This window comes from Sinohyriopsis cumingii, chromosome 9 (assembly GCF_028554795.1).
Source record: "Sinohyriopsis cumingii isolate HCF-2022 chromosome 9, ASM2855479v2, whole genome shotgun sequence".
Classification (NCBI taxonomy): Eukaryota; Metazoa; Mollusca; class Bivalvia; order Unionida; family Unionidae; genus Sinohyriopsis; species Sinohyriopsis cumingii.
The window spans coordinates 57,666,871-57,690,047 of NC_142969.1; the positions used below are offsets into that span (position 1 = coordinate 57,666,871).

A 23,177-nucleotide genomic window follows, 5' to 3' on the forward strand; every position below is an offset into this window, starting at 1 on the left:
AGAATGGGAGGACTGTATGCAGGTGAGTAGGTAACGTATGTATGTAATGTATGTATTTGGCAATGTGAGATAGTAATATTAATAGTATATGCATATCAAAGTGGGAGAGTATTATTAATAGTTTATTTACATCATGGCTGTAACTTAGAATGAAATCAATATATTCTTTCGATTAAATGAACAATTTTTACCATAAGGTTTTCTTTACGAACTTTCTAGAATATCTGATGTCTATTATTATATATTCATCGAGATCAGATAATATGTATGTATGGATGTGTGTGTGTGTGTGTGTGTGTGTGTGTGTGTGTGGATTAGTAGGAAAGGGAAACTGTTTTACCAAAGCACACCACAATGGTGGTCATATGAATCAAAATAAAGAGAAATGCTCATTATATGCAATTAGGATTTGAGGAGAAGATTTCCTGCAAATGACTCATGAACCATTTGAATAAAGTGCAAACATCAAGCATAGCATAATAAAATCAAATGTAAAAAACTTACAAATTTTCAAAATATATTGGTGAAAAAAACGAATGCAACGCACAGTCCATAGCCGAAGATGGGTTATATACTTCCAAACGACTTCCTCGAGGAGGTTCAAAGCTTTAGCAAATACTTTGAAAATAGATAAATGATTGGAATGGATATAATAAATTAATAATTGAAATCTTGGTAAATAAATTTTGACGAGGCTGATAAGAGTGATGATGTATGTGGATATTAGTAAGAATTCACTGATGTTGACATTAAGAAAGATTGGAAAACATTCTGACAAAATGCATTTTCGTTCTCTTGGTTGCAAAATATCACATTGAGAATTTCATATGAACAACAATTCTTTTCTTGGTCATGGAATCCATTATTTATAAGCAGTTGTTCAGTGGAGTAGGTCAATATATATCCGTTATATTAAGATTATTCTCATTGCAAAATGTAATATTTGCGAAACCATTCAATTTCAGACATTAATGAATGTTTGAATTCTCCATGTAAAAATGGTGGGAACTGCACAAATACCAACGCTTCTTACTCATGCAATTGTCCAATCGGTTGGCAAGGACAGATCTGTTCCACAGGTAACCGTTTCTTAATTTGCTGATGAAGTTGTAGTGAAAGAGATGAAATCAAATTGAAGTTTCCAAAATATCATCATTCCACAATCCAGATTCATTTCGTAGGTTTATATAATCACATTCTTGTAACATGGCATGTTATGAAGAATCCAAACAATACATGTATGTATGTATGTATGTATTTATGTACGGATTGACGGACTGACGGACGTACGTTGTTCTAGGGTTTAACGCCATTTTTCAGCACAAGATAGCCTATACATGGCGGCCAGTATAACTGGTGGAGGAAGAACCCTGGAAAACCCAGGGAAGAACCACCGACCCACGAGAAGCTACTGGCAGGCTTTCCCACATACCCACGCTAGCCGAGTCTTGGACTCGAACCCACGCAGACAGAGGTGAGATGGCAGTGATCCAGAACGGTGAGCGCTTTAGACTACTCGGCCACTCGGGGCCCCGACGGACGTACGTACGTACGCACGTACGTACGTATGTATATATGTATGTATGTATGTATGTATGTATGTATGTATGTTATCTGTTACTTGTACTTCACAGATATCGACATTGTTGAAGAGAAATCAAGATATATTCTGATAAAATGCTGATTCGTAATTTCAATTTTCTTGAGTACATTCAAATTACATTGAGTAAAACATTGAATTATGATGATGGAATTAATTTTGTATGTGGTCCTACGTAATGCATTCAACAAATATATATTTGTCTTATTCAGGTGACTTTCATTGCACTTTCAATATTTGTGAAACCATATAATTTCAGATGCTAACGAATGTTTGAATTCTCCGTGCGAAAATGGTGGCAGCTGTATTAACAGCAACGGTTCTTATACATGCAATTGTCCGATCGGTTGGCAAGGAAAGAACTGTTCTACAGGTAACCGTGACTTAATTTGCTGATAAAGCTTGAGTGAAAGAGATGAAATCAAATTCAAGTTTCCATAATATAATCCTTCTACAAGATTCTTTTCGTAGGCTTAGATAATCCCGTTATTGTAACAGGACATGTCATTAAGAATCCATGCAATGTATATATGTATGTCTGTATGTTTGTATGTATGTATGTATGTATGTATGTATGTATGTATGAAGGATAGATGGATGGATGCATGTATGTATGTATGTATGTATTTATATATGTATGTATGTGGATTAGTAGGAAAGGGAAATTGTTTTACCAAAGCACACCACAATGGTGGTCATATTAAACAAAATAAAGACAAAGGCTCATAATATGCAATTAGGATTTGAGGAGAACATTTCGTGCAGATGATTCATGAACCATTTGAATAAAGTGCAAACATCAAGCATAGCATAATAAAATGAAATATAAAATAGTCACAAATTTTCAAAATATATTTCTGAAAGAAACAAATGCAATGCACAGTCCAAAGCCGAAGATGGGTTACACACTTCCAAAACGATTTCCTCGAGGTTCAAACCTTTAGCATATACTTTGAAAATAGATAAATGATTGGAATGGATACAATAAATTAATAATTGAAATCTTTGTAAATAAATTTTGACGAGGCTGATAAGTGTGATGATGTATGTGGATATTAGCAAGAATTCACTGATGTTGACATTGAGAAAGATTGGAAAACATTCTGACAAAATGCATTTTCGTTCTCGTGGTTGCAAAATATCCCGTTGAGAATTTCATAATAACAACAGTTCGTTTCTTGATTGTGGAATCCATTATTTATATGCAGTTGTTCAGTGGATTAGGTCAACATATTTTCGTTATATTAAGATTATTCTCTTTGCAAAATATAATATTTACGAAAAATTCAATTTCAGACGTTAATGAATGTTTGAATTCTCCATGTAAAAATGGTGGTAACTGTACAAATACCAATGGTTCTTACTCATGCAATTGTCCAATCGGTTGGCAAGGACAGAACTGTTCGACAGGTAAGCGTTACGCAATTTGCTGATTAAGTTTTAGTGAAAGAGATGAAATCAAATTGAAGTTTCCAGATATCCTCATTCTACAATCCAGATTCATTTCGTAGGTTTAGATAATCTCATTCTTGTAACAGGACATGTTATGAAGAATCCAAACAATGTATGTATGTATGTATGTATGTTTGCATGTATGTACTTCCTATGTTATTAGAACTTCACAGATATCGACTTTGTTTAAGAGAGATGATAAAATATTCTGATAAAATGCTATTTCGTAATATAAATTTCTCTTCAAATTCTTATGAGCGACACAATGAATTATAATCATGGAATTGATTATGTATGTGGTCCTGCGCCATGTATTCAATAAATATACATTTGTCGTGTTCAGTTATCTTTTATTCCACCTTCAATATTTGTGAAACCATATATTTTCAGACGTTAACGAATGTTTGAATTCTCCATGCAAAAATGGTGGCAGCTGTATTAATAGTAACGGGTCTTATACATGCAATTGTCCGATCGGTTGGCAAGGAAAGAACTGTTCTACTGGTAAACCTTACGTTAAACCTTGAAACTGATTGTCAGCATGAAGTAAAGCTGTATTTTCCAAAGAATTGTTATTACAGCGAGGGATTTTCTTTAGTGGTTTACATAATGTCTTGCTTCTATATGGGTATGTTCTCGAGAGTTGGCAGATAGCTAGGTAGGCATTTTGGAAAGTACTTATTCTGGCAGTCAGGTAGTCAGGTAGGTAGGTAAAGTAGGTATGTGTGTATTTAGCAATGTGGAATAGTAATATTAATAGTGCATGTAGATCAATGTGAGATGGTAATATTAATAGTATATGTACATAATGGCTGAATATTATATTTGCAATAAAATCAATATGTCCTTTCCATTAAAACAATTTTTACCATAAGTTTTTCTTTACAAAGTATCTAGAAAATCTCACGTATGATATAATATATTCGTCGAGGTCCGATCATATGTATGTATGTATGTATGTATGTATGTATGTATGTATGTATGTCCTATGTTACTAGTACTTCACAGATATCGACTTTTTTTAAGAGAGATGAGAAAATATTCTGATAAAATGCTATTTCGTAATATAAATTGCTCTTTAGAACGCTCAAATTCTTATGAGCGACACACTTAATTATAATGCATGCATGTATGTATGTATGTATGTATGTATGTATGCATGCATGCATTCATGCATTCATGCATGTATGATTGTATGTATGTCCTATGTTACTAGTCCTTCATAGATATCGACATTGTTGAAGACAGATCAAGATATATTCTGATAAAATGCTATTTCGTAATTTAAATTGTTCTTGGGCACATTCAAATTATTTTCAATAACACACTGAATTATGATGATGGAATTGATTATGTATGTGGTCCTGCGTAATGTATTCAATAAATATACATTTGTCGTGTTCAGTTATCTTTTATTCCACGTTCAATATTTGTGAAACCATATACTTTCAGATGCTAACGAATGTTTGAATTCTCCTTGCAAAAATGGTGGCAGCTGCATTAATAGCAACGGTTCTTATACATGCAATTGTCCGATCGGTTGGCAAGGAAAGAACTGTTCTACAGGTAATTCTTATGTAATTCACTGATTTTTATTAAAACTTATTGTCAGCATGAAATCAAGCTGCATTTTCCAAAGAGTTGTTATTACAGCAGAGGATATGCCTTCGTAGGTTTCTGTAATGTCATATTTCTAACAGGGTATGTTATCGAGAGTAGGTAGATAGCTAGTTAGGTAGGTCGGTAGGTAGTTAGTTAGGATGGGAGGACGGTATGCAGGTGAGTAGGTAACGTAGGTATGTTATGTGTGTTTTTGGAAACGTGAGATTGAAATATTAATAGTGTATGCACATCAAAGTGGGATAGTATTATTAATAGTGTATTTGCATCATGGAAGTAACTCAGAATGAAATCAACATATTCTTTCGATTACATGAACAATTTTTACAATAATGTTTCCTTTACAAATTTTCTAGAATCTCTTACGTCTGTTATCATCTTTTCATCGAGATAAGATCATATGTATGTATGTATGTATGTATGTATGTATGTATGTATGTATGTATGTATGTATGTATGTATGAATGTGGATTAGTAGGAAAGGGAAACTGTTTTACCACAGCACACCACAATGGTGGCCATATGAAAAAAAAATAAAGAGAAAGGCTCATAATATGCAGTTAGGATTTGATGAGAAGATTTCGTGCAGATGACTCATGAACCATTTGAATAAAGTGTAAACAACAAGCATAGCATAATAAAATGAAATATAAAATAGTCACAAATGTTCAAAATAAATTTGTGAAAGAAGCGAATGCAACGTACAGTCCAAAGCCGAAGACAGGTTACACACTTCCAAAACGATTTCCTCGAGGTTCAAAGCTTAGGAAATACTTTGAAAATAGATACATGATTGGAATGGATATAATAAATTAATAATTGAAATCTTGGTAAATAAATTTTGACGAGGCTGATAAGAGTGATGATGTATGTGGATATTAGTAAGAATTCACTGATGTGGACATTGAGAAAGATTTGGAAAATGTTCTGACAAAATGCATTTTCATTCTCTTGGTTGCAAAACATCACATTGAAAATGTCATAATAACAACAGTTCGTTTCTTGATCATGGAAACCATTATTTATATGCAGTTGTTCAGTTTAGTAGATCAGTATAATTTCGTTATATTCTGATTATTCTCTATGCAAAATTTAATCTTTGCCAAACCATTCAATTTCAGACGTTAATGAATGTTTGAATTCTCCATGTAAAAATGGTGGCAACTGCACAAATACCAATGGTTCATACTCATGCATTTGTCCAATCGGTTGGCAAGGACAGAACTGTTCGACAGGTAACCGTTACTTAATTTACTGATGACGTTTTAGTGAAAGAGATGAAATCAAATTGAAGTTTCCAGATATCCTCATTCTACAATCCAGATTCTTTTCGTAGGTTTAGATAATCTCATTCTTGGAACAGGACATGTTATGAAGAATCCAAACAATGTATGTATGTATGTATGTATGTATGTATGTATGCATGCATGCATGCAAGCACGCACGCACGCACGTACGTACCAACGTAGGTATGTATGTATGTATGCATTAATGGATGTATGTATGTATGTAGATATGTATGTACTTGACAGATATCGACATTGTTGAAGAGAAATCAAGATATATTCTGATAAAATGCTATTTCTTAATTTAAATTGTTCTTGAGCACATTCAAATTATTTTGAGTAACACATTGAATTATGATGATGGAATTAATTTTGTATGTGATCCTACGTAATGTATTCAACAAATATATATTTGTCTTATTCAGGTGACTTTCATTGCACATTCAGTAGTTGTGAAACCATATAATTTCAGACGCTAACGAATGTTTGGATTCTCCGTGCGAAAATGGTGGCAGCTGTATTAACAGCAACGGTTCTTATACATGCAATTGTCCGATCGGTTGGCAAGGAAAGAACTGTAATACAGGTAATCTTTATGTAATTTGCTAATTTTTATTAAAACATATTGTCAGACTGAAATCAAGATGCATTTTCCAAAGAGTTGTCATTACAGCATAGGATGTATCTTCGTAGGGTTCTATAATGTCATATTTCTAACACATTATGTTATCGAGGGAAGGCAGATAGCTAGTTAGGTAGGTCGGCAGGTAGTTAGGTAGAATGGGAGGACTGTATGCAGGTGAGTAGGTAATGTATGTATGTAATGTATGTATTTGGCAATGTGAGATAGTAATATTAATAGTATATGCATATCAAAGTGGGAGAGTATTATTAATAGTTTATTTACATCATGGCTGTAACTTAGAATGAAATCAATATATTCTTTCGATTAAATGAACAATTTTTACCATAAGGTTTTCTTTACGAACTTTCTAGAATATCTGATGTCTATTATTATATATTCATCGAGATGCGATGATATGTATATGTGTGTGTGTGTGTGTGTGTGTGTGTGTGTGTGTGTGTGTGTGTGTGAATGTGGATTAGTAGGAAAGGGAAACTGTTTTACCACAGCACACCGCAATGGTCGCCATATGAAACAAAATAAAGAGAAAGGCTCATAATATGCAGTTAGGATTTGATGAGAAGATTTCGTGCAGATGACTCATGAACCATTTGAATAAAGTGTAAACAACAAGCATAGCATAATAAAATGAAATATAAAATAGTCACAAATGTTCAAAATAAATTTGTGAAAGAAGCGAATGCAACGTACAGTCCAAAGCCGAAGACAGGTTACACACTTCCAAAACGATTTCCTCGAGGTTCAAAGCTTAGGAAATACTTTGAAAATAGATACATGATTGGAATGGATATAATAAATTAATAATTGAAATCTTGGTAAATAAATTTTGACGAGGCTGATAAGAGTGATGATGTATGTGGATATTAGTAAGAATTCACTGATGTGGACATTGAGAAAGATTTGGAAAATATTCTGACAAAATGCATTTTCGTTCTCTTGGTTGCAAAACATCACATTGAAAATATCATAATAACAACAGTTCGTTTCTTGATCATGGAAACCATTATTTATATGCAGTTGTTCAGTTTAGTAGATCAATATAATTTCGTTATATTCTGATTATTCTCTATGCAAAATTTAACCTTTGCCAAACCATTCAATTTCAGACGTTAATGAATGTTTGAATTCTCCATGTAAAAATGGTGGCAACTGCACAAATACCAATGGTTCATATTCATGCATTTGTCCAATCGGTTGGCAAGGACAGAACTGTTCGACAGGTAACCGTTACTTAATTTGCTGATGACGTTTTAGTGAAAGAGATGAAATCAAATTGAAGTTTCCAGATATCCTCATTCTACAATCCAGATTCTTTTCGTAGGTTTAGATAATCTCATTCTTGGAACAGGACATGTTATGAAGAATCCAAACAATGTATGTATGTATGTATGTATTTATGCATGCATGCATGCACGCACGCACGCACACACCCACGCACGCACGCACATACGTACGTACGTACCTACGTAGGTATGTATGTATGCATGCAGTAATGTATGTATGTATGTATGTATGTATGTACGTATGTATGTATGTACTTGACAGATATCGACATTGTTGAAGAGAAATCAAGATATATTCTGATAAAATGCTATTTCGTAATTTAAATTGTTCTTGAGCACATTCAAATTATTTTGAATAACACATTTAATTATGATGATGGAATTAATTTTGTATGTGATCCTACGTAATGTATTCAACAAATATATATTTGTCTTATTCAGGTGACTTTCATTGCACATTCAGTAGTTGTGAAACCATATAATTTCAGACGCTAACGAATGTTTGGATTCTCCGTGCGAAAATGGTGGCAGCTGTATTAACAGCAACGGTTCTTATACATGCAATTGTCCGATCGGTTGGCAAGGAAAGAACTGTAATACAGGTAATCTTTATGTAATTTGCTAATTTTTATTAAAACATATTGTCAGACTGAAATCAAGATGCATTTTCCAAAGAGTTGTCATTACAGCATAGGATGTATCTTCGTAGGGTTCTATAATGTCATATTTCTAACACATTATGTTATCGAGGGAAGGCAGATAGCTAGTTAGGTAGGTCGGCAGGTAGTTAGGTAGAATGGGAGGACTGTATGCAGGTGAGTAGGTAACGTATGTATGTAATGTATGTATTTGGCAATGTGAGATAGTAATATTAATAGTATATGCATATCAAAGTGGGAGAGTATTATTAATAGTTTATTTACATCATGGCTGTAACTTAGAATGAAATCAATATATTCTTTCGATTAAATGAACAATTTTTACCATAAGGTTTTCTTTACGAACTTTCTAGAATATCTGATGTCTATTATTATATATTCATCGAGATCAGATAATATGTATGTATGGATGTATGTGTGTGTGTGTGTGTGTGTGTGTGTGTGTGTGTGTGTGTGTGTGGATTAGTAGGAAAGGGAAACTGTTTTACCAAAGCACACCACAATGGTGGTCATATGAATCAAAATAAAGAGAAATGCTCATTATATGCAATTAGGATTTGAGGAGAAGATTTCCTGCAAATGACTCATGAACCATTTGAATAAAGTGCAAACATCAAGCATAGCATAATAAAATCAAATGTAAAAAACTTACAAATTTTCAGAATATATTGGTGAAAAAAACGAATGCAACGCACAGTCCATAGCCGAAGATGGGTTATATACTTCCAAACGACTTCCTCGAGGAGGTTCAAAGCTTTAGCAAATACTTTGAAAATAGATAAATGATTGGAATGGATATAATAAATTAATAATTGAAATCTTGGTAAATAAATTTTGACGAGGCTGATAAGAGTGATGATGTATGTGGATATTAGTAAGAATTCACTGATGTTGACATTAAGAAAGATTGGAAAACATTCTGACAAAATGCATTTTCGTTCTCTTGGTTGCAAAATATCACATTGAGAATTTCATATGAACAACAATTCTTTTCTTGGTCATGGAATCCATTATTTATAAGCAGTTGTTCAGTGGAGTAGGTCAATATATATCCGTTATATTAAGATTATTCTCATTGCAAAATGTAATATTTGCGAAACCATTCAATTTCAGACATTAATGAATGTTTGAATTCTCCATGTAAAAATGGTGGGAACTGCACAAATACCAACGCTTCTTACTCATGCAATTGTCCAATCGGTTGGCAAGGACAGATCTGTTCCACAGGTAACCGTTTCTTAATTTGCTGATGAAGTTGTAGTGAAAGAGATGAAATCAAATTGAAGTTTCCAAAATATCATCATTCCACAATCCAGATTCATTTCGTAGGTTTATATAATCACATTCTTGTAACATGGCATGTTATGAAGAATCCAAACAATGCATGTATGTATGTATGTATGTATTTATGTACGGATTGACGGACTGACGGACGTACGTTGTTCTAGGGTTTAACGCCATTTTTCAGCACAAGATAGCCTATACATGGCGGCCAGTATAACTGGTGGAGGAAGAACCCTGGAAAACCCAGGGAAGAACCACCGACCCACGAGAAGCTACTGGCAGGCTTTCCCACATACCCACGCTAGCCGAGCCTTGGACTCGAACCCACGCAGACAGAGGTGAGATGGCAGTGATCCAGAACGGTGAGCGCTTTAGACCACTCGGCCACTCGGGGCCCCGACGGACGTACGTACGTACGCACGTACGTACGTATGTATATATGTATGTATGTATGTATGTATGTATGTATGTAACTATGTTATCTGTTACTTGTACTTCACAGATATCGACATTGTTGAAGAGAAATCAAGATATATTCTGATAAAATGCTGATTCGTAATTTCAATTTTCTTGAGTACATTCAAATTACATTGAGTAAAACATTGAATTATGATGATGGAATTAATTTTGTATGTGGTCCTACGTAATGCATTCAACAAATATATATTTGTCTTATTCAGGTGACTTTCATTGCACTTTCAATATTTGTGAAACCATATAATTTCAGATGCTAACGAATGTTTGAATTCTCCGTGCGAAAATGGTGGCAGCTGTATTAACAGCAACGGTTCTTATACATGCAATTGTCCGATCGGTTGGCAAGGAAAGAACTGTTCTACAGGTAACCGTGACTTAATTTGCTGATAAAGCTTGAGTGAAAGAGATGAAATCAAATTCAAGTTTCCATAATATAATCCTTCTACAAGATTCTTTTCGTAGGCTTAGATAATCCCGTTATTGTAACAGGACATGTCATTAAGAATCCATGCAATGTATATATGTATGTCTGTATGTTTGTATGTATGTATGTATGTATGTATGTATGAAGGATAGATGGATGGATGCATGTATGTATGTATGTATGTATTTATATATGTATGTATGTGGATTAGTAGGAAAGGGAAATTGTTTTACCAAAGCACACCACAATGGTGGTCATATTAAACAAAATAAAGACAAAGGCTCATAATATGCAATTAGGATTTGAGGAGAACATTTCGTGCAGATGATTCATGAACCATTTGAATAAAGTGCAAACATCAAGCATAGCATAATAAAATGAAATATAAAATAGTCACAAATTTTCAAAATATATTTCTGAAAGAAACAAATGCAATGCACAGTCCAAATCCGAAGATGGGTTACACACTTCCAAAACGATTTCCTCGAGGTTCAAACCTTTAGCATATACTTTGAAAATAGATAAATGATTGGAATGGATACAATAAATTAATAATTGAAATCTTTGTAAATAAATTTTGACGAGGCTGATAAGTGTGATGATGTATGTGGATATTAGCAAGAATTCACTGATGTTGACATTGAGAAAGATTGGAAAACATTCTGACAAAATGCATTTTCGTTCTCGTGGTTGCAAAATATCCCGTTGAGAATTTCATAATAACAACAGTTCGTTTCTTGATTGTGGAATCCATTATTTATATGCAGTTGTTCAGTGGATTAGGTCAACATATTTTCGTTATATTAAGATTATTCTCTTTGCAAAATATAATATTTACGAAAAATTCAATTTCAGACGTTAATGAATGTTTGAATTCTCCATGTAAAAATGGTGGTAACTGTACAAATACCAATGGTTCTTACTCATGCAATTGTCCAATCGGTTGGCAAGGACAGAACTGTTCGACAGGTAAGCGTTACGCAATTTGCTGATTAAGTTTTAGTGAAAGAGATGAAATCAAATTGAAGTTTCCAGATATCCTCATTCTACAATCCAGATTCATTTCGTAGGTTTAGATAATCTCATTCTTGTAACAGGACATGTTATGAAGAATCCAAACAATGTATGTATGTATGTATGTATGTATGTTTGCATGTATGTACTTCCTATGTTATTAGAACTTCACAGATATCGACTTTGTTTAAGAGAGATGATAAAATATTCTGATAAAATGCTATTTCGTAATATAAATTTCTCTTCAAATTCTTATGAGCGACACAATGAATTATAATCATGGAATTGATTATGTATGTGGTCCTGCGCCATGTATTCAATAAATATACATTTGTCGTGTTCAGTTATCTTTTATTCCACCTTCAATATTTGTGAAACCATATATTTTCAGACGTTAACGAATGTTTGAATTCTCCATGCAAAAATGGTGGCAGCTGTATTAATAGTAACGGGTCTTATACATGCAATTGTCCGATCGGTTGGCAAGGAAAGAACTGTTCTACTGGTAAACCTTATGTTAAACCTTGAAACTGATTGTCAGCATGAAGTAAAGCTGTATTTTCCAAAGAATTGTTATTACAGCGAGGGATTTTCTTTAGTGGTTTACATAATGTCTTGCTTCTATATGGGTATGTTCTCGAGAGTTGGCAGATAGCTAGGTAGGCATTTTGGAAAGTACTTATTCTGGCAGTCAGGTAGTCAGGTAGGTAGGTAAAGTAGGTATGTGTGTATTTAGCAATGTGGAATAGTAATATTAATAGTGCATGTAGATCAATGTGAGATGGTAATATTAATAGTATATGTACATAATGGCTGAATATTATATTTGCAATAAAATCAATATGTCCTTTCCATTAAAACAATTTTTACCATAAGTTTTTCTTTACAAAGTATCTAGAAAATCTCACGTATGATATAATATGTTCGTCGAGGTCCGATCATATGTATGTATGTATGTATGTCCTATGTTACTAGTACTTCACAGATATCGACTTTGTTTAAGAGAGATGAGAAAATATTCTGATAAAATGCTATTTCGTAATATAAATTGCTCTTTAGAACGCTCAAATTCTTATGAGCGACACACTTAATTATAATGCATGCATGTATGTATGTATGTATGTATGCATGCATGCATTCATGCATTCATGCATGTATGATTGTATGTATGTCCTATGTTACTAGTCCTTCATAGATATCGACATTGTTGAAGACAGATCAAGATATATTCTGATAAAATGCTATTTCGTAATTTAAATTGTTCTTGGGCACATTCAAATTATTTTCAATAACACACTGAATTATGATGATGGAATTGATTATGTATGTGGTCCTGCGTAATGTATTCAATAAATATACATTTGTCGTGTTCAGTTATCTTTTATTCCATTTTGTGAAACCATATACTTTCAGACGCTAACGAATGTTTGAATTCTCCTTGCAAAAATGGTGGCAGCTGCATTAATAGCAACGGTTCTTATACATGCAATTGTTGGCAAGGAAAGAACTGTTCTACAGGTAATTCTTATGTAATTCGCTGATTTTTATTAAAACTTATTGTCAGCATGAAATCAAGCTGCATTTTCCAAAGAGTTGTTATTACAGCAGAGGATATGCCTTCGTAGGTTTCTGTAATGTCATATTTCTAACAGGGTATGTTATCGAGAGTAGGTAGATAGCTAGTTAGGTAGGTCGGTAGGTAGTTAGTTAGGATGGGAGGACGGTATGCAGGTGAGTAGGTAACGTAGGTATGTTATGTGTGTTTTTGGAAACGTGAGATTGAAATATTAACAGTGTATGCACATCAATGTGGTATAGTGATATTAAGAGTGTATTTACATCATGGATGTAACTTAGAATGAAATCAATATATTCTTTCGATTAAAGGACAACTTTTATCATAAGGTTTTCTTTACAAACTTTCTAGAATCTCTTACGTCTGTTATTATATATTCATCGATCAGATCATATGTATGTATGTATGTATGTATGTCGTATTTTACTAGTACTTCACAGATATCGACGTTAAAGAAATATTCTGAAAAAAATGTTATTTCGTAATTTGAATTGTTCTTCAGCACATTCAAATTATTTTGAATAAGACATTGAATTATGATGATGGAATTAATTTTGTATGTGATCCTACGTAATGTATTTAACAAATATATATTTGTCTTATTCAGGTGACTTTCATTGCACATTCAATATTTGTGAAACCATATACTTTCAGACGCTAACGAGTGTTTGAATTCTCCGTATAAAAATGGTGGCAGCTGTATAAATAGCAACGGTTCTTTTACATGCAATTGTCCAATTGGTTGGCGAGGATAGATATTAGTAAGAATTCACTGATGTCGACAGTGAGAAAGATTGGAAAACGTTCTTACAAAATGCATTTTCGTTCTCTTGTTGCAAAACATCACATTGAGAATTTCATAATAACAACAGTTCGTTTCTTGATTGTGGAATCCATTATTTATATGGAGTTGTTCCGTGGAGTAGATCAGTATATTTTCGTTATATTAAGATTATTCTCTTTGCAAAATTTAACATTTACGAAACCATTCAATTTCAGACGTTAATGAATGTTTGAATTCTCCTTGCACAAATGGTGGCAACTGTAATAAAACCAACCGTTCTTTACATGCAATTGTCCAATCGTTTGGCATGGAAAAAACTGTTCGACAGGCAAACCTTATGTAATCTGCTGATTTTTATAGAAACTTATTGTCAGCATGAAATGAAGTTGCATTTTCCAAAGAGTTGTTAGTACAACGTAGGATTTATTTTTCGTAGGTTCATATAATGTCATACTTCTAACAGGGCATGTTAAGAGGATCCGTTCTATGTATGTGCGTAGGTAGATAGGCAGGTAGATAGATCAGGTTGACAAGGTAGGTATGTATGTATTTAGCAATGTAGGATAGCAGTATTTTTAATGCATGTACATTTTACTAAGACTTCACATATATTGACATTTTAAAGAAACATAAAAAATCATTGTGATAAAATATTTTGAATTATATTGATTGCGGTGCAGCATTTCAAAACTTTGTAATAACAGAAATGTTTCATTCCATGGAATTTTGTATTTTTTATGAGTATGATCTCACAGAATGTAAACAATGTGTGTGTGTGTGTGTGTGTGTGTGTGTGTCATATTCAGGTCACTGTCTTTGAACGTTTATCATTTGTGAAGCCACATAATTTCAGACGTTAATGAATGTTTGAATTCTCCATGCAATCATGATTTCAACTACATTAATAGCAATGGTTCTTACTCATGCAATTGACCAAGTGGTTGCCCAGGAAAGAACTTTTCGACAGGTAATCCTTATGAAATTTGCTGATATGAAATGTGTGGGATCAAGATAAATCTTCTAAACACTTGTATTCTTCCATAAGATGTTCTTTGCAAGCTTCCGATAATCACTTTCGTCTGATAGGATATTGTCTTTCGGATCCATATGTATATATAGACTTATCCCCGGCTACGTACGTATACATGTTGAGGGTTTAATAATATCTTTAATGAAACTAAAAATTCCACTGTTTAGTAGTATATATACATTGTATAGTTTTTAAAATAACCTGTGAAAATAAAAGGGATATGTACAAAACCTTATGAGTATTTTTTTGTGAGCACGGGAACGAATTTGCTTTTTAAGGCATCGCCATTCCTACGTAGTATCAAACTTTCTCTCCATCTGATTGAAAGAAAAACACATATGCAGTTTTGTCAATATACATGTAGAATGCCTTCTGAATATTGATTAATGCAGCTTGGAACGATGCAGTAGTTTTGTGGATATTTAGAAACCTATGGACGCATAATTAAACAAAACCAAAACGATCATGGTAAGAATTAAGTAATTCAGAAAAACTATTTCATACAACTTTGCTTTCGAAATTCTGAACAGATTGCCTTTAAAGAACACCCGAATCTCTTTCTGCTGCCCCGGTCTCCAGAATGAATGTTTTTAAAAATCATTTTTCATTTTTGATGATATCAATCGTACTTTTGCATACTTAATTGACGAAGTATGTACCTTTCTTCCAAAATATTAAGGAGATAATTTTCGATCTATTCTCCCATACGTTTGTTATGAATGTGTTAATGTTTCTCCTTTTGACATATATGCTTGAATGTTTTAATGGGGAATGGGAAGATTTCTATACATATGTAAGCATGGTGTCCACTTCATAGTTATTAAAAAGCGTTGCGTCGGTGACTTTACCTATATAGACAGTCTATTTGGCCTCTCCTACAAGCCAGATTATATTGGAATTTATTTTTGCAGCATCCACTTCAGAAGTGTTAATAGCGAGCCTTCAGTACTTTTACTTGTGTATACTTCCACACGGATCCTTCCTGCGGGAAACGTTGCGAAGTACTTTGGATCATATTTCCAATTGCCCGTCTCAACATAAAGAATTGTATAATGTCATGGAGGATAAATATAATTTTTCTATCAGATCACAGCAGGTTATCACCACTGTCAATCTTACAATTTAAGCCAAAAGAAAAAAACGTCTTTGAGAATGTCTTTCCTACACCACAAAGGCATTCTCTTGCATCAGCATTCACACTATAGTGACACGTGAGAAAGCTCGCCAGTAGCTTCTCGTGGGTCGGTGGTTCTTCCCGGGGATTTTCCGGGTTCTTCCTCCACCATTAATACCACCATTAATACTGGCCGCCATGCATAGCCTATCGTGTGCTGAAATATGGCGATAAACCCCACAACAACAACAACAACAATAGAACCTCAAGTCACTCAATGCAGCCTAGTGCAGACAGTGTGTGGATTCACATCTCTCTCATGCGTTTGGTACTCAAAGGGAGCACTTACTTAGTGATCGTTTTAAGAAGTAACCGTGTCCCAATTAGGATCTTCTGCAAGCATTATGGGCCTCCCCTTTAGACACTCTTCTCCAGCTATCTCTCAGATTGCAGAATAGGTGTTGGTATCACCTAATTTGCATATATTGGATGATCTTTGGTCGCAAGCTCTATTATTTTTGCCAGATCTCACGATAACAAAAGAAGATTCTGCATTCTTGTTTATCATTGAAGAAGATTTTTGCTTGTTGTCTAAGGAGCTTTAACCCATGATCTTCACTCAACAACCTGGTATAAATTTGTGGCATCAATTTACTTATTGGTAAAAAAGAACAACTGGTGTTCAAACTGCAACCACAGTCTGGTAGCATTGTTGACGTTTTGGGTCGCTTATACAGATATAGGATTCAAGTCTGAACAGAAAGTTATGTTTCAAAGTGAGGCCTTCTTTAAAAATGTTGTATGAGCTTCTATACGACTCACACTTGTGTGTTTCACTTGTGTTCCACAGCAGTAGACAGAGACACTGCAACTTTGGTAATGGCAGAACCCTGCTCCGTATGCCTGGACTAGAAGACCCGTTATGATATACAAGACAGTTGTTTTTATGTTGGACTTGTTGGCAACCTTTCATCAAGCATAAAACAGTTTATCATCTCCCACCTTGAATCCCACATCATATACACGGGAGTCTCATTCTCAGATGGCACGCATCCTCAACAGGGCTGCTAAGTACACCCTGATCAATCCTATAAATAGCAGCGAAAGACCATCATTAGACAAAAAGAGGTACTGTCCTCGCCACTTTCAACTTTGTGAAAGACCACCACAAGCTGTGATGACAACCATTCCCTTTGAACCTCCTCTTCAGTAGTTAGGTCAAAGAAATACATAAACAACCACAAAGAGAGAATGTCCCTCTCACACAGCCTCGAAGACCGAGGATGACTTTTCAGGGAAGTCAATAAAAGGATAGTAAAGATGCCCCTATGACACACCAGACAGAGAGGCAGTCCTTCCAATCCTATACCACGTAAAGTGCCACAGTTCTTAGGATTGAAAGTGCTTAAGAGGCAGAGACAAGCAATTGTTTTTGCCATAGAGACTTTATATGTAACAACAAATGACACCATTTTCATACCGCCCTTGTCAGATATCCTCATGGTGGTGAGTCTCCTATACTTCTCTGTTGAATGAGAAAGCATTTGCCGGAATGGTCAATGGACCCATCTAGTGATTTCAGATAGCTTCATTATCACATTCATTGCACCTCCTCAATTGTACAGGCGCCTTCATCTACATAATTCCACAAAGATCTGTTCATGTCAGATGCTATGCAGTAATAAATTGACAACCTTTCTCCAGAAAGAGCAGCAGAGATCATTCACAATGATAAATCAATCTTTTTATTAATGACTGCTCCTAGTCCCAAAGGTTAGTTTTCAACCAGTCTAGAATTTATCATCTTTCTGCTGTTTTCTTTCAAGACAAAAGTTACCCGTTGAAGGAATTCCCTTTCATAATCGATATCAATTTCTGGGTTATAATACTTCTAATGGACATTGTAATGGCCTATTTCAGGATTATCTTCATAGCAGCAACATCCAATTAACTTGGAGGTAATCTTCAAGAACAGCAGAAGAATTATATTTTGCAGCAAGACATCATCTCCCTTGTTACTCTCCTATCAGCCCTAGATTCAATGTCAAGAAAGAAAACTCCAGAGATCATATCAACTGGGCATTTTATCCTAATGAATATGGCGTTCAAAACTCATTTAAACAGAGTGTGTCTCACTCTAAAACGTCAAAAGAAAATCTGTTCAATCATGGCTTCAGTTCTTACACAGGACAGTCTCGCAGTCCAATAATTCATTTTCCTTCTCTTGGGTTATCTTAAAACAGCATCGAACCTCATTGTTTTTTGTTGCCATTTTATGAGACCATTACAAATGTTCTGTTGTCGCAATGGATGCTGGGACTTCGCCCCCTGGACCAACCAGTACCAATCTCCGTGCACATCTGGTTCCATCGCAGAAGATGAGAGTACCTCAATTTGTTCATGTCACGTGTTCCCTTGCTGGTACAGCCTCTGGAAATGACGGATGGTATGATGCAGGCATAGAGGGATAGAGCGCATATCATTTGCATACTTCCAGGAGGCCATTGGAGTGTAACCCACTTAGGATCATGGTTTGTTTTTCAATATCTTCAAGATGAAAGCCGTCGTGAAAGAAGCTTCATTGGTGGCACAAACTACAATGGAAAGGGTGTTCTCATTCTGTCCAAGAAGTCCACTGTGGTAAATAGTATAAAAATTTAAGGGCAAACCAAGTCCCCAGACCTTTCTTTTATTGTTTGGGATTTTCTAAGGTGGTGTCAGGGCTGACAATGCTGTCCATTAATACATTCATTCTGTTGTTATTCACTTGCATATGTGCATGCTGAGATCTATCACTGGTAGACCTTTTTGTGACAAGGTGGAATGTAAAATGCCCCACGCTGGTCTCACCAGTCCAGATCTGAAGGCCTGAGCAGTCAATGATTTTTTCCATAGATAAGAATGGCGTGGACGTATATGCTTACCCTCATCACCTCTAATTCCGAAGATGATATAGAAGGAAAGAGAAACAGAGTGTCGTCTCCTCCTGATGTCTACACTCAGGTGGGAAAAATCACAGAAAGATGACAAAACAAATCTAGCGGGAGAAATCCAAAGGAAAACAGAGTCCTTTTCTCATTTTCCGAAGCAACCACAATGACGGACATTTTGTCCCAGTACAGAGTTGTTGAACCTGCAAATCTGGATTAAATTTAACAAGCCCTCAAGATCAAACAGTTCCTCAACAAATAGTGGAGAGAATCATGAGAACACCTCCCTTTTTGAAACCATACTAAAGAAAGTAGAGAGTTTTCTCCCAATGGTGTGAGCGTAAAACTATTTCACTGCTGAAATTATTGATAGCTCTAATAGCAAGCATCCTACTTCATTTCTGTAATGAGAAACAGCTGCAGGTATAATAAAAGGCTATAATTCATTGATCTCTGACACTCTGCATGACATGAAAGAGAGGATATTGGGCCTCTTATCCAATCATCTGTCAGTGTTTGATTTAACACTTCCAAAGGTTTTGGTGCTATGCCCTAAGTGGAATCTGTCATGAGTTTTAATTTAGCTGAATAAGCCACCACTGGAGCCACTCTATAAAGCTTCATTTCTTTCCCTTCCGTATAATACCCGCTTCCTACTCGCTCAAGCAATGGCAGACATAAACAAAGAAATGCATGCCTTGTTGTTTGACTGAAAATACGTTGAGTTTCCCTGCTTTCATTGCCAAAAACGGCTCCCACTCATGGGTAAACAGTCTTAGTTAGTGAAACCTCTTTCTACCATGAACCTTTCGTCTCAGTGTTGAGAGCGAGAGCTCTGAAATGGTACCTGAGACGAGTTCAGTTAGTACATTGAAGGAAACACCATCTAATCCTACCTCTCTAGTGAAAAGAAGTTTCTTCATAATACTTACCGGATCATAACTTGGATGCACCCTTGTAATCTCCATGCTGTTACATCCTTCTAAGAGCACATGCATTCCACTATAGCACCAACTGAAGCATTCATGAGATGCGGCACCACTCTTGTATCAAGAGAAGATCACTCTATTTATTTGCCAGCGCCTATGTGGTCAGTTACCTTTGTTGCCTAAAAATATATTTTACTAAAAAGAACTGCTTTCCTAAAACAAATCGAAAATTTGTACTTTTAGATGATAATTTGCTTACCATGGAAGAATGTCATAAATTTAACATTGTTGGAGTAATATGTGCATGACAGAATTGTTTAATTTCCATGTTTGTGAGTTAATCATATATTTTTCAATAATTTCAGAAGACACGGGAATGACTTTGGGACCAGGACAAATAGTTGGTATAAGTGTTGGAATTCTTGGAGTAATTGTCATTCTAGGGGTGTGTGTCTATGTCATTGTGCATGGCAAACGTAAAGCCTTTCTGGTTTTCCTCCAAGGACGTTATATTCAAGCGACTGATCCGGGCAATGAGGACCAGTATTGTGTGTCAGTAGAAATGGACTCTACCAGGGTAGGGTATGACCAGTGACAGAAATATCTTAAAAGAGATGCAATAGATTGAATCTTAACTAAGAAGACTTCACCAGCAGCTGCATGAATCACGTCATCAAAAGTAGTTTAGTTAAATATAACTTAAATGCTTCACGGTGTATTCAACCCTAGTGTTTTATTTTCTTATTTTTAAAACTTTTTGTATGCATCTAGATATAAGTTATATTTGCAGGCTGAGTTTAGCCTTCAGACGCATATATTTGATTTCATTGTACTATTACAAAATTTGTTTGAAACAAGAGGTTCCGTACAGGACTCCCCAGTTCATCTGTGTTGTAGTGTTCCACATGGCTATGTTCTTGAACCCATTCTCTTTACTCTGTACACACAGCTGCTCTCAATTGTCATTGATTGTCTAGCCAACTGTATGCTGTTGCCACCTAAATATACAAATCTAGCCACCCAGCTGAAGTTGTTGCTACCATTCAAGAAAAGGTGCATTTCAATGTAACTTCATGGATGACTTGTAAGAAATGGCAGAGAATGATGATAAAACTGAAGCCAATTTGATCACTCCACAAAGATTTTCTCATTCCCATCCATTACCTCAAACATTAAGTATAACAAATACCAACAATTAAATTCACACAATCAGTACAAAACCTAGGTATCAGTCACAACAGTACTATCTCAATATACCAACATGTCATGAACATACGCGAGGTTGCGTATTTGGAACTGAGTAGCATCAGCTTCATTCGTTATTTTCTTCAGTTGATACCACTAAAACAACTTTGTACTCCTTAGTGCTTTGTAGACTAGGCTATGGTAGTTATCTTTTGTCTGGTTCGTCTCAGTACCTACAAATATCATTTCGGAAAGTTCAAAACACAACTACTCATATCTCCTTAGATTTCCGAGAAGGGAGCACACCGACCTCCTCCCCTTGCTCTGTTCTGTACATTTCACTGGCTATCCGTTTGCTCTAGAAGCTCTCTATGCTGCATTTCGTTGACTGCATCCAGTCCAAAATGACTATCTAACGTTATCCACGTGTTTACCCTCTCTTGATACTTACGCTCCTCTTCTGACACTAGTAGTTTTTGTTATTGCAGTTATCAAAACCTACAGAAAAAGTTAATTCGCATACTAGGGTCCAGTTAACAGTGGAACAAATTGCCTATTAACCTTAGACATAATGACACCCTTATCTGAATTGAGAGTGCTATAAAAATGCACATATTTTGACATCAGGAACTGTGATATGATTTTAGAATGTTTCCTTACCTTAATTATGTTCAGCCTGTTTTTGGTTTTTATTTTTACGGTGGTTGTTTTTTTAATCTTGTCTCTAGATATGTTATTATGGGGTAATTAATATTGTAATGCACTGGGTTCTTCTAATGATTAAGTCCTGATTTAAGTCCACATTATTATTATTATTATTATTATTATTATTTACGATTACAACAAATCTCTTAATCGAATGAAACTTGTACATGATCATCATCCCTTCTCTACCTTTAGTTGGCACCATATAGCCATTATTGTGCTATGTTACTACCTTCATACATCATTTCTTTGATATCTACAACTAGAAGCATTAAATTGGGTTGTTCTCTTGTTTCCCCATGGACCCAAACATCAGTTTAACATGTCGTTCATTTATTCTCACCTATGTTTACAAATCCACTACTTTTTTTGTTAAATTGTCCAATTTTCTTTCAGTTTTGAGTTTGTCTCGTTTTCAAGCAGGAGTCATATAGGATAGGGTTTACATTGGAGAAGTTTAAGTTTCTCTGAAACAATATGTGGAATAACTGTATTTACTTACCTTAAATCTCTGTTACGGAATAAACTTCTTATCTTGTATGTGTGTGAATATCATTGCATGATGTGTTTTTGGGTGGGTACATCTTCCCCATACCACATGTTGTCTCCTATTAGATCTTGTATTTTATTGCTTTCTTCGGCTTTCGTTGTATTTGTTGTTATCTTTGCGAATTGTGGGTCCATTATTAGAAATAAACTTCTACTTTATCTTCTACATTATCATGTTTTTCATTTTCAATTAGAAGCATGAACACCTATTTAATTTATACCAAGATTACTGTCAACAATTTCAAGATCGGAGATAGTCCTTCTATTCGCATCATGTAATGGGATCTTTCGTCCTTCTATTCGCATCATTTCGTGGGATCTTTCAGTGTTGAGCGAATATGAAGAGGATTTTTTCTTCTTCTTCTTTCCATTATATTCTAGCATCTAACATATACTGACCAATAGCAGATAGTGTCATCTAAAAACTGTAGAGAGATTATCAAGTTGTACTAAAGTGCTTACGAATAAGTAGACATCTGCAAGTTGCGACAACTATTTCATTATCGTTTCCGGCAATAATATGTTGTTTTCCTCTTGGCAATTTTTAAGGTACAATAGCTTTTCTTGGATGCAATTTTCTTTAAAACTGGGAAATAAGATCACTAGTGGCATTATTTATAATAATAATTT

The 23,177-nt window shown here is 34.8% G+C and overlaps 1 protein-coding gene across 1 annotated transcript in view; it reads left to right on the forward strand.

The window, feature by feature from the left end:
* The window catches only part of LOC149791881 (uncharacterized), a 69,487-nt gene extending 46,776 nt beyond the window's left edge, over positions 1-22,711 (forward strand). The window contains exons 28-38 of the mRNA XM_089969490.1: positions 1,860-1,973; positions 2,897-3,010; positions 3,443-3,556; positions 4,505-4,618; positions 5,794-5,907; positions 6,431-6,544; positions 7,711-7,824; positions 11,587-11,700; positions 12,137-12,250; positions 13,159-13,263; positions 20,474-22,711. Coding sequence (XP_089825616.1) covers positions 1,860-1,973; positions 2,897-3,010; positions 3,443-3,556; positions 4,505-4,618; positions 5,794-5,907; positions 6,431-6,544; positions 7,711-7,824; positions 11,587-11,700; positions 12,137-12,250; positions 13,159-13,263; positions 20,474-20,703 — 1,361 coding nt within the window. The 3' untranslated portion in view covers positions 20,704-22,711. The remainder of the gene's footprint in view (positions 1-1,859; positions 1,974-2,896; positions 3,011-3,442; positions 3,557-4,504; positions 4,619-5,793; positions 5,908-6,430; positions 6,545-7,710; positions 7,825-11,586; positions 11,701-12,136; positions 12,251-13,158; positions 13,264-20,473) is intronic.
* The last annotated feature ends 466 nt before the right edge of the window (positions 22,712-23,177 follow it).